The 16,470-nt window shown below is 40.1% G+C and overlaps 1 protein-coding gene across 1 annotated transcript in view; it reads right to left on the reverse strand.

Moving 5' to 3' along the window:
* BTAF1 (B-TFIID TATA-box binding protein associated factor 1) overlaps positions 1 to 15,791 on the reverse strand; it is a 103,727-nt gene extending 87,936 nt beyond the window's left edge. The window contains exons 1-2 of the mRNA XM_028098737.1: positions 15,494 to 15,791; positions 4,084 to 4,207 (exon numbers count right to left, since the gene is read on the reverse strand). Of these exons, the coding sequence (XP_027954538.1) occupies positions 4,084 to 4,207; positions 15,494 to 15,507 (138 nt within the window). The 5' untranslated portion in view covers positions 15,508 to 15,791. The remainder of the gene's footprint in view (positions 1 to 4,083; positions 4,208 to 15,493) is intronic.
* Positions 15,792 to 16,470: the final 679 nt, after the last annotated feature.

The following is a 16,470-nucleotide window of genomic DNA, read 5'->3' on the forward strand; positions in this document are numbered from 1 at the left end:
AATCTTGAAAAAGAATAATAAAGTTGGTATACTCACACTTCTTGATTTCAAAACTTACGATGTGGTACTGGCAAAAGGACAGATACACAGATCAATGGAATAGAATTGAGAGTCTAGAAATAAAACTCTCTATAGTCAACTGATTTTCAACAAGACTGCCAAGACAATTCAATGGGGAAAGAATAGTTTTTTCCACAAATGGTGCTAGGGCAACAAAATGATTGTGAACCCCTACCTAACACCATACACACACACACACACACACAAAATAACTCAAAATGAGCCTAAGTCTAAGAGTAAGATCTAAAGCTATACAATTCTTAGAAGAAAACACAGGGGTAAATCTTTGTGACCTTGGATCAGGCAAGACTTCTTAGATATGATCCTAAACAGCACAAGGGATATGAAAAAAAAGGATAAATCTGACTAAGTCAAAATTAATAACTTTTATGCTTCAAAGGATACCATCAGGAAAGTGAAAAGACAACCACAGACTGGAAGAACAATTTGCAAATGAAATACCTTGTAAGGAGCTTGCTTGTATCCAAAATACATAGAGAACTATTACAACTCAGTATTAAAAGAACAAATATCCCACTTAAAAATGGGCAAAGGATCTAGGGGCGCCTGGGTGACTTAGTTGGCAAGCATCTGACTCTTGATTTCAGTTCAGGTCATGATCTCAGGGTTATGAGATCAAGCCCCACATTGGGGTCCACATTGGGCATGGAGCCTGCCTAAGATTCTCCCTCCCTCTCCCTCTGTTCCCCCCACACACACACACAAAAAAGGAGAAATAGGTAAAGGATCTGAAGAGACAGTTCTCCAAAAAAGATACACCAAGGGTCAATAAACACATGAAAAGATGTTCAACATCACTAGTCACCAGGAAAATGCAAGTCAAAACTACAATGACGTATCACTTAACACTCACTAATATGGAAATAATCAAAGTCAGTTAATAACAAGCATTGGCAAGGATGTAAAAAAAAAAAATCAGCTCTCTCATACACTACTGTTAGGAATGTAAAACAATGGAGCCATTTTGGAAAACAGTCTGGCAGTTCCTCATAAAGTTAAACATAGTTACTATATGATCCAGCAATTCTATCCACAGGTATAAACCCAAGAGAAATGAAAACATACACCCCACACAAAAACTTGTACATGAATTTTCATAGCAGCATTATTCATCAAAGGCCAAAAAGTGGAAACAACCCAAATGTCCATCAACTGATGAACAGATAAGATGTGGTATATACACATAATATATTCAGATCACATCCATACAATGGAATATTTGGCAATAAAAAGGAATGAAGTAATGAGACAAGCTTCAATATGAAAGAACGTTAAAAATATTATTTTGAGTGAAAGAAACCAGTCACATTAATAAAAAATTTTCACAATAGGCAAGTCTATAGGCAGAAAGTAGACTGGGGTTGCCTAGGACTAGGTATGGGAGGGAGAGTGATGGAGAGTGACTGCTAATGGGCATAAGGTTTCTTTTTGGGGAAATAAAAATTAGGTTGTGGTGATGACTGCACATATCTAAAATCACTGAGGGGCGGGGCGCTTAGGTGGCTCAGTCATTAAGCGTCTGCCTTCGGCTCAGGTCGTGATCCCAGGGTCCTGGGATCGAGCCCCGCATCGGGCTCCTTGCTCTGCAGGAAGCCTGCTTCTCCCTCTCCCACTCCCCTGCTTGTGTTCCTGCTCTCGCTGTCTCTCTCTCTCTGTCAAATAAATAAATATTTTAAAATTAAAAAAATAAATAAATAGGGGCGCCTGCGTGGCTCAGATGGTTAAGCGTCTGCCTTCAGCTCAGGTCATGATCCCAGGATCCTGAGATCGAGTCCCGCATCGGGCTCCCTGCTACGCAGGGAGCCTGCTTCTCCCTCTACCTCTCTCTTTCTTTCATGAATAAATAAATAAACATTAAAATAAATATATAAATAAATAGATAAAATCACTGAGGGGTACCTGGCTGGCTCAGTGGGTGCAGCATGTGACTCTGAGTCTTGGGGTTGTAAATTCAAGCCCTATACTGGGTGCACAGATTACCTGAAAATAAAATCTTAAAAAAAAAAAAAACTTTAAGGAACGTCTGGGTGGCTCAGTCGGTAAGCGTCTGCCTTCAGCTCAGGTCATGATCCCAGGGTCCTGGGATCGAGTCCTGCATCGGGCTCCCTGCTCCACGGGAAGCCTGCTTCTCCCTCTCCTACTCCCCCTGCTTGTGCTCCCTCTCTCGTGTCTCTCTCTGTCAAATAAATAAATAAAATCTTAAAAAAAAAACTTTAAAAAAGTAAAATAAAACAACTGAATTGTACAATAAGCAGTTTAAAAAAACAACCGTAAGGCAACAGGAAAACACTGAGGGGAGAGAAAAGAGGATAAGAGGTGAGACGGTATGAAAGACAAATTTTGCCTCTTGGAATTATTTGATGACAGCCAATATGCCAGGATCCAAGTTAAGCAGAACAGAACTCAGAAGGCTGGAAACCTTTTCTCAGTTCAGCACAAATTAGTTTTGCTCCCAGTTTCCAGTTTCTGCTCATTCAGTCCCCCACCTTTTCCTCTGGGGTGAGAAGAAATGGGTATGCCTCTCTATCCCCCTACCTTACACATTGAGAATAGTGTCTAATAGGCATCCTTCTCCATTCTGAGAACATGGAGCCTGTGGATATCAAATCACTGTCTCTTCATCTACATATTGGTTAGAAGGTCCTGATAATATCTAAGTGGTAAATATACCGGAAAAGACAGTTACTGTCAGCCCTCATGGTGGGAACCATATCATACAGATTTGTATATTCACAAGGCCTTAGAATTCCTATTCATATGAATCAAGAAGGGACAAATGAGAATCAAAGGAGTGGGTAAGGGGCGCCTGGGTGGCTCAGTCAGTTAAGTGTCTGCCTTTGGCTCAGGTGGCTCAGTCAGTTAAGTGTCTCATCTGCCTTTGGCTCAGGTTGTGATCCTGGGGTCCTGGCATCAAGCCCCACATCGGGCTCCCTGCCTGCTCGGTGGGGAGTCTGCTTCTCCCTCTCCCTCTCCCTCTTATCCCTTGCTCATATGCTCTCTCTTTCTCAAATAAGTAAATAAAATCTTTGGAAGGAAGGAAGACAGACCAGGAGGAAGAGAGGGTTCTTGGGATTTCGATATTGCTCCCCAACCCTATCCTCTATTCCCACCCTCCTTCCCACCCGAGCCCCCCAACACACAGAGCATTCCAGGTTTTACTTTGTATGCCAGAAAAGAAAAATTTTTTAAGATTTATTTTAGAGAGAGAGAGAACATGTGCACGCACTCAAGGAGGGAGGGTTGGGGGTAAGGGCAGAGGGAGAGAGTCTTCAGGCAGACTCCCCACTGAGGACAGAGCCCACATGAGGCTCGATCCCACGACCCATGAGATCACGACCTGAGCTGAAACCAAGAGTTGGACATTCAACTGACTAAGCCACCCAGGCGCCCCTGCATGCCAGAGATTTATTAAACACATGGAATGTGCTGCTTACCATGATCAGGCACACTTCTACAAGCCCAGAGTTCAGTAAAAATACAGCCATTGCTTAAGAAAAGAATATGGGCTGGTATTAATGAAAAACACCGATCCACCAAAGCAGAAAGCCTCCACTTTCAAACAGGTGATAACTTAAAATGTAATGATAACTAGCTTCTCATATATTTCAATCATTTCCCATAAGCACTCAATCCATTTGAAGACTGCCAACTAGATATAATTACTAGCCATTAAGAACAAGTCAGACCACTAACAAACTAGATTAACAACTTAGTTCATTACCAAATTGGGTCAGATTCAAATTTGTGCCACAGGCAAAAGGTGGTATATTGTCAAATCACTTAGACAATTAAACTTGACGCAAAAAAACTCAAAATATTTTAAATCTTATGACAAAAAAAGAAAGACCAAATTTAAAAAAATATCTGGAGAAATAGGAAGATATTTAATGGAATTTGAAGACCACAAACTGCCACTAAATAAAAATAAGAATTTCTATTGTCATATTCCTATCCACAAATTTCTACAACTGCGTTATACTGAAAGAAAAAAAGAGTTCTTACTTTAGATAAAAGATTATTTAGTTCATGGGGATGAAGCTTTACCACTTCTCCAAGTTGCTGTGCAGCAGCTTTTCTTGTAACTGGAGTAGTGCCAGTATCCAGTAAGATAAAAAGACGGTCAAGCCTAAAATAACAAAAATATAATGATTATTCTGAAACGTGTTTCCTCATTGGTGTAAGTTTAATAAATAAATGTATTGAGCATTTATGAACAAAGACCTATTCTAGGGCTACAGGAGAATCTCTACTCTTAAGGAACTTGCAATCGGGGGTAGGGTAAGTAGAAAGGCAAGTACACAAATAATTAGAATACAGGATACAACAATATTGTGTCAGAAAAGAAATACAAAGTGCTCTGAAGAGTGGGAACAGAGGGAGCAAATACTATATATCCCCAGCTGCGTAATACTGAAAAGGCTTCATAAAATAAATGGTGTATGAGATGGACCTTAAGAGGTCGACCACAAAGGTCTTGGTGGAACTGGAGCTCTATTTTAGGAAGATTAATCTGGCAGCAGCGTGAAGCATGAAGTGTAATGGAAGAAAACTTTTATTAGAGAGTTTTAGGCTAAAAGCGCAGACCTAACCTACCATCATGGCAAGAAGTCTATAAAGAAGTTGGGAGAGGGGCGCCTGGGTGGTTCAGTTAGTTAAGTGGCTGCCTTTGGCTCAGGTCAGGATCTTGGGGTCCTGGGATAGAGCCTGGCATAGGGCTCCCTGCTCAGCGGGGAGTCAGCTTCTCCCTCTGCCCCTTCCCCTGCTTGTGTGCTCTCTTTCTCTCAAATAAATAAGTAAAATCTTATTTATTTTTTTTAAGGATTTTTTTATTTATTTGACAGAGACACAGCAAGAGAGGGAACACAAGCAGGGGGAGCAGGAGAGGGAGAAGCAGGCTTCCAGCTGAGCAGGGAGCTCGATGTGGGACTCCATCCCAGGATCCTGAGATCATGACCCGAGCCGAAGGCAGATGCTCAACAACTGAGCCACCAGGCGCCCTAAATAAGTAAAATCTTTAAAAAGAAATTTTTTTTAATTAAAAAAAAGAAGTTGGGAGAGAGGGTGCAGAGGATAAACATACATGGTGCAATAACGAAATGTCAAGAAAATTAGACTCTCAGACTCTGAATCTTAGAAAATGAAGATTCATTTTTCAAAATGGGAAGAACTAGTAGAGAAAATATGGGAAAAGATGGTAAGTTTACTAGTGGGGGGACAGGATAGCTAGGAGAGACCAAAAAGGATAGCTGGAATAGAGTTCTGAAGTTCAGGAAGAACTGAGACTAAAGGTATATATATGGGGTCATTTGTATAGAAGTGACAAATACGGCAAAAATAAGATCTCTGAGTAAAATGTTTCCAAAGGCATACAGCATAATGGCATCAATTCTAGAGCCACAACACCACAGTTCAAATTCCAATTCTGCCATTTATCCAATGAATAAAGCTTGGAATAATATCACAATGCCTTATACCTGGAATAGGTAAGAAGTAGAACACTGTGTTACTGTCATTTTGGAATACAGGAAAATCCTAAGGTTTTAGAAAGGCAAAGTCACAAGTAACTACCACCAACTATCCACATATCATAATATAGGTTTAGCTTTCCTATCACACTACTAATCAGGCTCAATAAGGCAAAGTGAATGCCACAGGTAATGAAAAGAAGGCAGCTTCATACTTCATATATGGAATAAATGGGTACTTTTAAAAAAGATGGAGGATGGGGCGCCTGGGTGGGTTAGTCGACTGAGCATCCAACTCTTGGTTTCCAGCTCAGGTCATAATCTCAGGGTGGTGAGATGGAGCCCGAGTCCGGTTCCACACTCAGTTGGGAGTCTGCTTCTCCTCTCTCACTGCCCTTCCCCACCACTTGCACGCATGCACTCGCACGCTAAAATAAATAAATCTGTAAAAACATTTTTTAAAAAGATGGAGAATGACAAGGGGCAAAGTTATATTGACTGCCCAATGCTATAAAGGGGAGATTTAATGAATATATTTTCAAATTTTATCTAATGAGGAAGAGAGAGTAAGGTCCCAATGAAGCTCTTATTTTACTTCTGGGATTATTTTTCTATCACTAAGAGCTAAAAAATTACACAACAAAGCTCTGAAAGCCTTTTCGAAGAAAAGATAAACCTTTAAGAGGCAGATGAAATGGGCAGGATCGTTTTTTTTCTGGTAGTATTTCTCAAACTAGCCAGTCACTAATAAGCACAAAATCATTGTAAGTAGTAAGAAATAGAACTAAAATAGATCTTTTTCATTCAAGAATGCTAAGAGTACTATGAAAAGTTTTTAACTGCTTCAGAACAAAACACTATGAGGTAAGGTTCAAATTTATAGTTAGGGGTATGTAGGAAGGACAAATTTTAAGAAAAATATGTGAGGTAATAAAAAAGCCAGTGGCATAAAGCAGAATAATACAACACAGTTTCTGCTTCCAATGTACTGAATGGCACACAGAATGATTACAAAGAAATTAATTTTTATAAGACATGCGAAAATTAATTTACTTTATATATACACTATACACAGACACATTCCATCTGCTAACACAATATTTCTCCTTATCAATTCCAGGCTATCTAAATACTTGCCTTTACCCATTCATTCATCGAGTTTTGCTACAGGATTTGGTGAAGAGTGACTCAGAGATAGAAGAAAAGGAAGGGAGAAAACATTTTTTTGACAACTGGTGTTATTTAAAAGTTCTAAGACTAAGTCAGACACAAATCCCTTTCCCATAAAATGATTTCCCTCACCCATCCCATACACAACTCTCAGAATGCCCCTTGAATTATTTTCATCTTTAAATCGAGTTGTGATGTTAAAGTTCATGAGAACCATCTCTGAACCTCCACAACAAACATCTGCACATTGCCATGACCGTATGATTTTGTCCAAGAAATTTGCAAAAAGAAATTTCAAACATCTGGGATGCCAGGGTGGCTCAGTAGGTTAAGCATCTGCCTTCAGCTCAGGTCATGATTCCAGGGTCCTGGGATCAAGTCCCGCATCAGACTACTTGCTCAACGCAGAGCCTGCTTCTCCCTCTCCCACTCCCCCTGCTTGTGTTCCCTCTCTCGCTGTGTCTCTCTCTGTCAAATAAATAAAATCTTTAAAAAGTAATAATAAAAAAATAAAATTATAAAGAAAAGTTCAAGTTTCTTGGGGCCAAGTTTAAGTATTATTTTTAAGCAAAGAAAGTGTGTGCTAAAAAAAAGTGAGCTATATTAGAATTTTTTTTCTTCCTTTGAGAAACACCCTTAATCTGTAATAGCTATATTATGTCAAAACAAGTTATAAAAATAACAGAACTGGTGGTTCAGTCGGTTAAGCGTCTGGCTCAGGTCATGATCTCAGGCCCTGCATCGGGCTCCCACACTCGACAGGGAGTCTGCTTGTGATTCTCTCTCTCCCTCTGCCCCTCCTCCCGCTCTCTCCCCCTCTCTCTCTCAAATAAATAAACCTAAAAAAAAATACAAAAAAAGAGAACTGATGCTAAGGTAATGTTTCAGTTAAGTGATAAGATCAGCCCAGCAGTATTTCAGCATTCTGAACATCAAGAGTTACACCTGCGCCAAATAGCAAGCTGAGAAAAAGACTATGAAGTAGGCACTGTATTCCTTCAAAAATCTCCACCCTTTCTAAACTTTCCTTTAGTCTCCTGCTACCCAGCTTCATTAGAACCACACTCCTGGCCAAAGACCTCTGACTTCTCTCTAACCTAATGCTGATCCTGTCTCAAAGCCACACAGTTCCTCTTGCCTCTCCTTTATGCAAAGCCTTTTATCCCAATGCCATGTCATGTAACCTCTGCTCCTCTAGCAGCCAACTGTCCTGGGGTTAACAGATCAGCTCACTCTCTCACCTTATCCAGGCCTAATTATCCTTATATCTTCCACCTTGGTGGTAGCCAAACTTGCCTCCCTGAATAGAGGAATGGGGATACAAGAATACTTTTTTTTTTTTTGGAGTTCTCCCTTCCTCTATCCAGAACAGCAGAATAAACACCACACAAAAGGTAGAACAAAGGGATGAGCAGACCAGGATCTGACAAGAGGGCAGTCTGACCTGTTATCCCACGGTAGCCAGCTATGAGGCAAGCAGGGTAAGCATCAGGGCCAGGACACAATGGAAAAGGCTGGTACAGTGAACTGGTGGGGGAAGGGTTTCGAAAGGGCATTGAGACAGGGTCAGTATTATGTTGGAGGGCGGGCAGGGGCCTCGGTGAGGGAGGGTGTGACAGAAGCTAGGTGGTCAGAAGAGAAAGGAAGTTAAAAGAAGGGCTAATTGAGGAAACACAGTACTTACCACAATACTTCTTTTGGCTAAAACTTCTCTTGCAGAACCGCTAGTAGAAAAAAAATGCCATTCTTCATTCTTTGAGGGATAGACAGATGGAGGAGAAAGAGGTAATAGATGTCAAGCTGTATGAAAGGTACCAAAGACTGGAAGAATAATTTAAATAAAATGTAAGGCAATTATATTTGACAATACCTACTGGTTATGAATTTACTGATAAGAAATCTGGCCCATTTTCAACTTTGATTTTAATTCAGAGAGAATTATACAAGACATGATTCATGTTTTGTTTACCAACCTGTGACTTCAGGCAATTGCTCTAAAGACTGACTAGAAAAAGGAAAGAGTACATAGAAGTTTGTAGAGGTTATGCTGGCAGCTGCAATCTAACCCCTCTTCAGCTGCTTGCATTATGATAATTCATGAAGTAAAGATATAAAAAGATACAGACAGAAATCATAGCCATTTTGAACTATGTCCTAGGTTACTACTTCATTGTTAATAAACAAGTATATGTTGCATCTCCACTCCTAAACCAGTTGAAAATTAAAAAAAAAAAAAAAAAGGTATAGGGGTGCCTGGCTGGCTCAGTAGGTAGAACATGCAACTCTTGATCTCAGCATTGTGAGTTTAAGTCTACGTTGGGGGGCAGAGATTACTTTAAAAAAGAAGTATAAATACAACTTCTTCAATCTACTTCCGACCTCCATATTCTCAGAATAAATTTAAACTTAATCTCTTTGAAAAATAGCATAAGGTCAGGGTACCTGGGTGGCTCAGTCGTTAAGCATCTGCCTTCGGCTCAGGTCATGATCCCAGGGTTCTGGGATGGAGCCCCATGTTGGGCTTCCTGCTCAGCGGGAAGCCTGCTTCTCCCTCTCCCACTCCCCCTGCTTGTGTTCCCTCTCTCACTGTCTCTCTCTGTGTCAAATAAATAAATAAAATCTTTAAAAAAAAGAAAAGAAAAATAGTATAAGGTCAACTAGCAGAATACCTCACAAGGAAAGCTTTGTAACCTTAACTAAGAGAATTATCAGTCAAGTTTGTCTATTCTGTTATACTTTTTTTTTTTACATTTAACAAAAGTGCAGTAAAATTTAAAACAACTATTTGAACTTTTTAATTTTCTGTGTGACTTAGGGAATAAGAAAAGAAATTAAATATCTAATATAAACACTGTATTAAGTTTCACATATTATCATTAGGCAAGAAAGTTATGGTCAAAAGAAACAACTTCCAAGAAATTCTCTAGACCAATGTTTTTATTTCGTTGTTGGTTTTTTTTTAAGATTTTATTTATTTATTTGACAGAGACATAGCAAGAGAAGGAACACAAGCAGGGGGAGTAGGAGAGGGAGAAGCAGGCTTCCCATGGAGCAGGGAGCCCGATGTGGGGCTCGATCTCAGGACCCTGGGACCATGACCTGAGCCAAAGGCAGACACTTAATGACTGAATGACCCAGGTGCCCCTAAACTGATGTTTTTAAATGTATACCTTCTAGTTCATATTGTGGGTAATTTGAAACTATGCTACTGTTATATTCTTTAAACAAGGAAGATTACTTTAAGACACCGCACAGTATACTGAGAATCAATATGAAGATGTGAAACCACACCAAAGCCAGGTGCAAGGCCAGGGACATGCTAAACTGCATTCCCTCACTACCACACTAGAACATAACTCCTTAAAATAGGGACTTTAGGGGCACCTGGGTGGCTCAGTAGGTTAAGCATCTGCCTTTGGCTCTGGTCGTGATCCCAGGACCCTGGTATCAAGCCCAGCACTGGGCTCCCTGCTCAGCAGGAAGTCCGCTTCTCCCTCCCACCATGCTTGCACTCACACTCTTTCTCTAAGAAACAAAATCTTTTAAAAAATTTTTTTAAAAATAGGGACCCTATTTTTGTTCTCTGTTGTATCTCTAGTACCTAGAACATAGAAAGCATTCCATAAACTCATTAAATGAATGCTGAAATAGTACAACCAAACAGTTATTTCCTTTAGGACTTTTTTTCTAACCTCTACTCTTAATCCACCCATCAAGCTTCAGCCTTTTGCATGACTTTATCTTAAAGATAAAATCTAGGTTCTTCAGAAGAAGTATGTTATTTTAAAAGTTCATATAAAATTGTGCACCTTAAAATAGTTAAAATGGTGAATTTTATGTTATGTGTATTTTATCACAATTTAAAAACAAAACAACAAAACGCTTTATATAAGTACTCTGAGAAATAAACCAAAGAACAGGGAGGCATTTACCATACAGACTGAAGTGTAAAAGTTCTATATACCTCTTCTACCTTTCCTGGCTTTTTTGTTCCTAACTTTTTTAAAGTATAAAATATTTGACATATTATTATCTACAATAGTTCTTTCTGTCAATCCTATAATGGATTGAAATTAGCAGTAATGGAGGAACAGGCCTAACAAACACAAGAAACCTGTGCTGTCCTAGAGATCATCAAGATCATTTTAGCATTTTCCCTGTCAGGAGGAAGGATCCACTGGAACTTCCCCCACATCAAGAAACTTCCTTGTATTTGGTAGAACAGGACTGTTGAAACAATGTTTCTCTGAAGTATCAGCAATACAGAGAGAATTAACAAAACTGAGCAAAGTTCTGATCAAATGTAGCAATTTGTTTCTTCCGTAAGAGGGTGTGTTCCCTTTTTTTCCAGAAAGCTTTCTGAACACTGCATTATTTTCAAATGCAAAAATGTCAAGAGGCCTGAGAAAGTTTCTAATAATGCAGTCATATCATAATTACTGTCTAGACATTTTAGACATGACCTTTATAGCTTAGATCACCGAGGAAAAATTTTCTAAATTGTATTTTTAAATTTATATGATCAAGGGAAAACTATGTTCCTATTAGCTAGTCAATATACAATAGTCACCTCAACCAATTATGGGATAATCTGGCAAAGGTATGAAAAACAACCTTAAAAAAAAAAAAAAAGGGCGCCTGGGTGGCTCAGTTGGTTAAGCGACTGCCTTCGGCTCAGGTCATGATCCTGGAGTCCTGGGATCGAGTCCCGCATCGGGCTCCCCCAGCGGGGAGTCTGCTTCTCCCTCTGACCCTACTCCCTCTTATGCTCTCTCTCATATAATAAAATAAAATCTTTAAAAGCACACACACACACACACACACAAAAACCTGAGTAAGCCACGGTACTCAATTTACCATCTTCTGTAATAAACATATCTTAACAATTCGTCTAAGGCTGCCTTTACTATTGATGGCCCAACCCCCAACCAAGTGATAAATGATACTGGAGAAAGGCTCACAAAGCAAAACAGCAGTATTCAAAGATTTAACAGTTATTATTACAACTGTTTGCAAGTAACACTGAAAGCTGTAATATATATTAATTTGTCTTTTTGCTGAGGTTGGTTTTCTGGGAGCAAGTAGCTAGTGAATGAGCTTAGCTGACCTTCCAGCATTCACATCTTAAGGGCAACACTGTTCTCTACTCCTACATTTGTATACTTGTCTCTTATTAAGGGTCTAAAAGAGTCATACATTTTTCAGTAATACTTCACTGCATTTTACAGAGAACTTCAAATGCTTTAACTATATTTGCAATTTTAGAGAGTTTCAAAGTTTGTTTGCAAGATTTAACTCTCCCACAAGTCAAGAGTTGACTATGTATTTGATAATTTTGCCACATTCTTACAATTCAAAGTATAAAACTAGACCTTTATAAAACTATAAGCAGGGTCTAAAAAATTTGATCACACAGAGTGCAAAGCTGTATCATATCCAATTTGCATTATAAAAGGCCACACTATCACAGAATTCAATATGCTATACACTTTTTAAAATAGTTTTGATAACATTATGTTTTTAAAATTATAATCCTGGCTAATATTCAAAGGTATAGTGAAAGTCTATCTTCTTAGGGAAAAACTATAGCTGAACTATAAGGACTCACTGAAAAACACTGGAAATATTCTACTACATATATAAACTATGGTAAAATCATGACAGCTATTGAAACAAGAAACAAAATCACTCGTTCGTTTAAAAAAAATGGGTAGAGCACCTACTAGGAGCCAAGCACTCTCCTGGAAAGAGAAGGATCAGACATACTCCCTTCTCTCCAGAGTATATGTAAATCCAAGCAGGGAGGAGAACAATTAAACAATTACAAAATATATAATGACTGAAAGTACATATTGGTGCAAATAACTCGAAGTAAAACCAGAGAAAGCTCCCCAAAGTGACATATAAGCTTAGACTCCAAAACTAAGGCTGGACTAAAAACTAAGGTTAGCCAGACTTGGGGAGCGGGGTGGGAGGGCAAGAAAGAAATGTTCCAGACATAAAGAATGGGAGGTGAGAACACAGATTCAAAATGAAAGGGAGAGAGAGAGATGCAGAGAACCTGACACAAGGTGAAGCAAAAAGGTGAAGCAGGAACTAGATCACAGAGAACCTAGTAAGATTAAGTCTGTTAAGGAATTTGGACTTTAGGCTAAGGCAAAAGAAAACACCTAAAGGTTTTAAGCAAAAAAATTACATTAAAATTTGCATATTAGCAAAATATGGCTGAAGAATAAATTAGAGATGCCATGGGAGGCAGGAAGAGCAAGTGGCTGCTGTTGCAGGTGTCTTGGATCAGAGATGATGGTGGTATGGAACAGGATTGTGGTAACTGGTATGGAAAGAAAGAAGACTGGCCAGAGAAAGATTAGAAAAATAGACTAACAGGATTGGATTTGGTAACTGGCTGGATGGGGGGAAGAGGAGAGAGGAAAAAATCATTTATTATTCCCAGATTCCTGAACCTGGCAATTGAGGGAATGATGGTACCAACTAACCATTTCCCTTCTGTTGGAAATATTTACAAGGTCCTAAAAATATTACAGTGCAAAAAAATATTTTAATTTTATTCTGGCAAATATGATTTTTATCTCTTAAGCTATCTTTTACCTATTCCGCATACAATATTCAAATGAGTCTGTATTCTACAACCATAAACCAACAAGAAAGGAAATTCAGTTAGTAAAGAAACATGCTTAGTCTATGGAGAAGACCGGCTTGAAATTAAAGTTTGCTATTCAAAGTGAATCTTCTAATAAAAAAAGCAAGAACTGACAGTATCCTCAAAACACATAAGGTATCTCAAGAAGTGTCTTTCTTGAACCATCAAATCACCAAAATATACACAGGAGTAGCTTTTATATAAAACCATGACGGGCTTTTTTTTTTTTAAGAATTTAACAGAATTTTGGCAAAGTAAGAATCTACATAAAAAAGAGCACTACCCTTTGAAATCCAATGTCACGAACAAAAGGCAGTAGCTTTCAAAACCCACTCATTCATTCAGAAATTTACATGCCCTAAACTTCTATAAATAGATTAGCATAGGCCAAGCAGATTAGATTCTCTCTAAATACTTTCATTTTGTCTCTATAAAACTATACCCAATACTGTGAAAACAGTCCGCTCTAAGAGGAATTTCATGAGCTAATTTTTTTTTTAATTTTTTATTAAGTAAACTCTCCACCCAACATGGAGCTTGAACTCATGACCCCTAGATCAAGAGCCGCATGCTCCACCAACTGAGCCAGCTAGGCCCCCCAGGAGCTACTCATTCTCTTAAACATTGTATCATCTAATAAATAAATCTCATATTAAGTTGCTGTATCAATGTATTTATAACATACATATATATTTATACAGGAGGTAACAAATTAGAAGATACACCTTTCAGTTATTTGCAAAAAGTTAAATTACCACTTTATTCTCTCAAGGCAATTTTATATATCACAAAATAAGACTTTCCTCACACTGGATTCAATTAATGTATGAAATAAAAATGAGATGCTCCATACTACAGGTACCTAGCAACCCCCTTAAACCAACTCCCATGGACTTCTCCCACACACTATTTCATCAGTTATCTAGGGAGACTGTGAGGGATGAGCTACCCTTTTGGCTTGCAAAACAGACACAGCTTGAGCACCTACCATGTCAAGAAGTGTGTTCAATTAATTGTGAAAAATGAATGAAAACTATTTGTTTTCTGAACTATCATTGCTTCCTTTAGTCTATGTGATAGAAAGACCCAGTTCTCATGAAAACTTACCTCATCAACTCTAGTGAACTTGGTGATTCCTGATTGCTATCAGAGGGACTATTCCCTACTTACATTTCCAAAATCAAACCTCTAACTAAAGTTTTCCCACCATTCTTAACTACACTGGAGGAAGGGACTTTCCTCCCATAGCTATACGTCTTGTTGGCTTTTCTGCAGTTTTCCTAGACGTTCCTGTTGACAGGCAACATTTTAAAGTAATTTAAGGGGCGCCGGGGTGGCTCGGTCGTTAAGTGTCTGCCTTAGGCTCAGGTCATGATCCCAGGGTCCTGGGATCAAGCCCCGCATCGGGCTCCCTGCTCCGCGGGAAGCCTGCTTCTCCCTCTCCCACTTCCCCTGCTTGTGTTCCCTCTCTCGCTGTGTCTCTGTCAAATAAATAAATAAAATCTTTAAAAAAAAATAAAGTAATTTAAGATTTGTGGTATCTTTCACACCTCAGTTAAGAAAGACGGTGCTAATACAATAACTTGCCAAAGATTACAGTGCGGACGACTGAATGTTTACTGCTAAACAAAAGAACTATGCTCTAAGAAAAAAGTCCTCAGGAAAGAACAAATCCCTAAAGCCATAAATAATTTCTAACATAATTAGAAGTTCACTCGGATAATAGTAATTCAAATCTCCCAGACCTCGACAGTTACTACCAAGTTTTCCCATGAAATGGAGGTTAGGAATCAGCCTTAGGAACACTAAGAGAGGTAACAGGCTCTAGAACTGAAAGGGGGAAGAGAAACCAGAGAAGAGAAGCATGGTGTGGAAAGAGAAAAACTAGCTCTAACGTGGCACAGGGCACAAGGAAAAGACATTTTTGAACCGATTTACGAGGAGTAACTCGAGCCCAAACCCTCACAGACCGAGAGGCGAACTCCGAAGTCGGTGGAAGAAGGCGCCCGAGCCCAGTGACAATGGGAACGGCTCATTTCTAGGAGTGTGGGCACCGAGAGGAGACCGTGCCTCGCCTGGGCCACCTTCCCGTCCTCTCTTCAGGAGCAAGACCCACCTGGAGACCGCCATGGCCGGGCGCCGGCTTTTCGGGGCTCCCCGCGAGCTACGCGCCGCACCGCTGAGGCGCTAGTTTCCAGAGAGCAGAGCTGCGAAGGCCCAGGCCGCGGTCAGAGGGGAGCGGCCGGTGCGGCGCGGGGCGTCCCGCCGCTGGCCCTTGAGCATCTGCCCCGCCGCCTGCCCGAATTCGTACCCGCCGCGGCCGGGGAGCAGGGGTCTGAGGCGGCGGCGGAGGCGGCAGTCCTCCGACCCGCACGACTTCAAACCGGGGGCCCCCAGCCCCGCTCTTTGCTGACGCAGGCGTCGGCACGCTGGACTGAGCGTCAGCGCGCCGGAAGTGACGTCAGCTCACCGCCAGGGCCTCCGCGGCGCGAGTGAGGCGGAGGCGTAGGAGTAGTTTCTGCTCGGCGGCGGGCGCTTGAAAGAAAATGTTTGTGGCTCCCTGTCGTTAACGAGGCAGGAAGGATAAATAAGGGTACTCTTATTTCCTAGAGAAGGAAAAAAGGCGATTTAGCCAAGGTTCTGGAAGTTCAAAAACTGAGTTTTTAATTCCTTATTGCCTTGATCCTCATCCAACCAGACTGCTAGAGAAAATAGGATCCTGAAGAACTTAGGTGCTCTACTCGAGGTGGCGATGCCAGTGGGAGGGGTGAAAGCAAGAAAGATCTGCAGTGGCACTTAGGGCACGGGCTCCAATGTTTGCCATAATCGCCAGAAGTTCTGCATAGCTATCATAGGGAAGGTTTTCTGCCAACCATTTTGCCAAAACAAGTTTCTTTTCTCGGTAGTCTATGTTATAGATACATGATTTTTCTCAACCCCGTGTAAAAATTCCCAGCCCCCACCTTTTTTCTTTGGCTTATCTGGCTATTGAGTCGCTTAATTCATCAGGTTTTTAAACATTATTCTGTCACTTAGTGCAAGTCCCTACCACCTTAAACTTGATTTTTATGATAGTGGCTAAGGTATTATTTT

The sequence above is a fragment of the Eumetopias jubatus genome, unplaced genomic scaffold (genome assembly GCF_037043125.1).
Source record: "Eumetopias jubatus isolate StellerSeaLion01/CBP00866 unplaced genomic scaffold, mEumJub1_p1.0 scaffold_17, whole genome shotgun sequence".
In the NCBI taxonomy this organism is placed as follows: domain Eukaryota; kingdom Metazoa; phylum Chordata; class Mammalia; order Carnivora; family Otariidae; genus Eumetopias; species Eumetopias jubatus.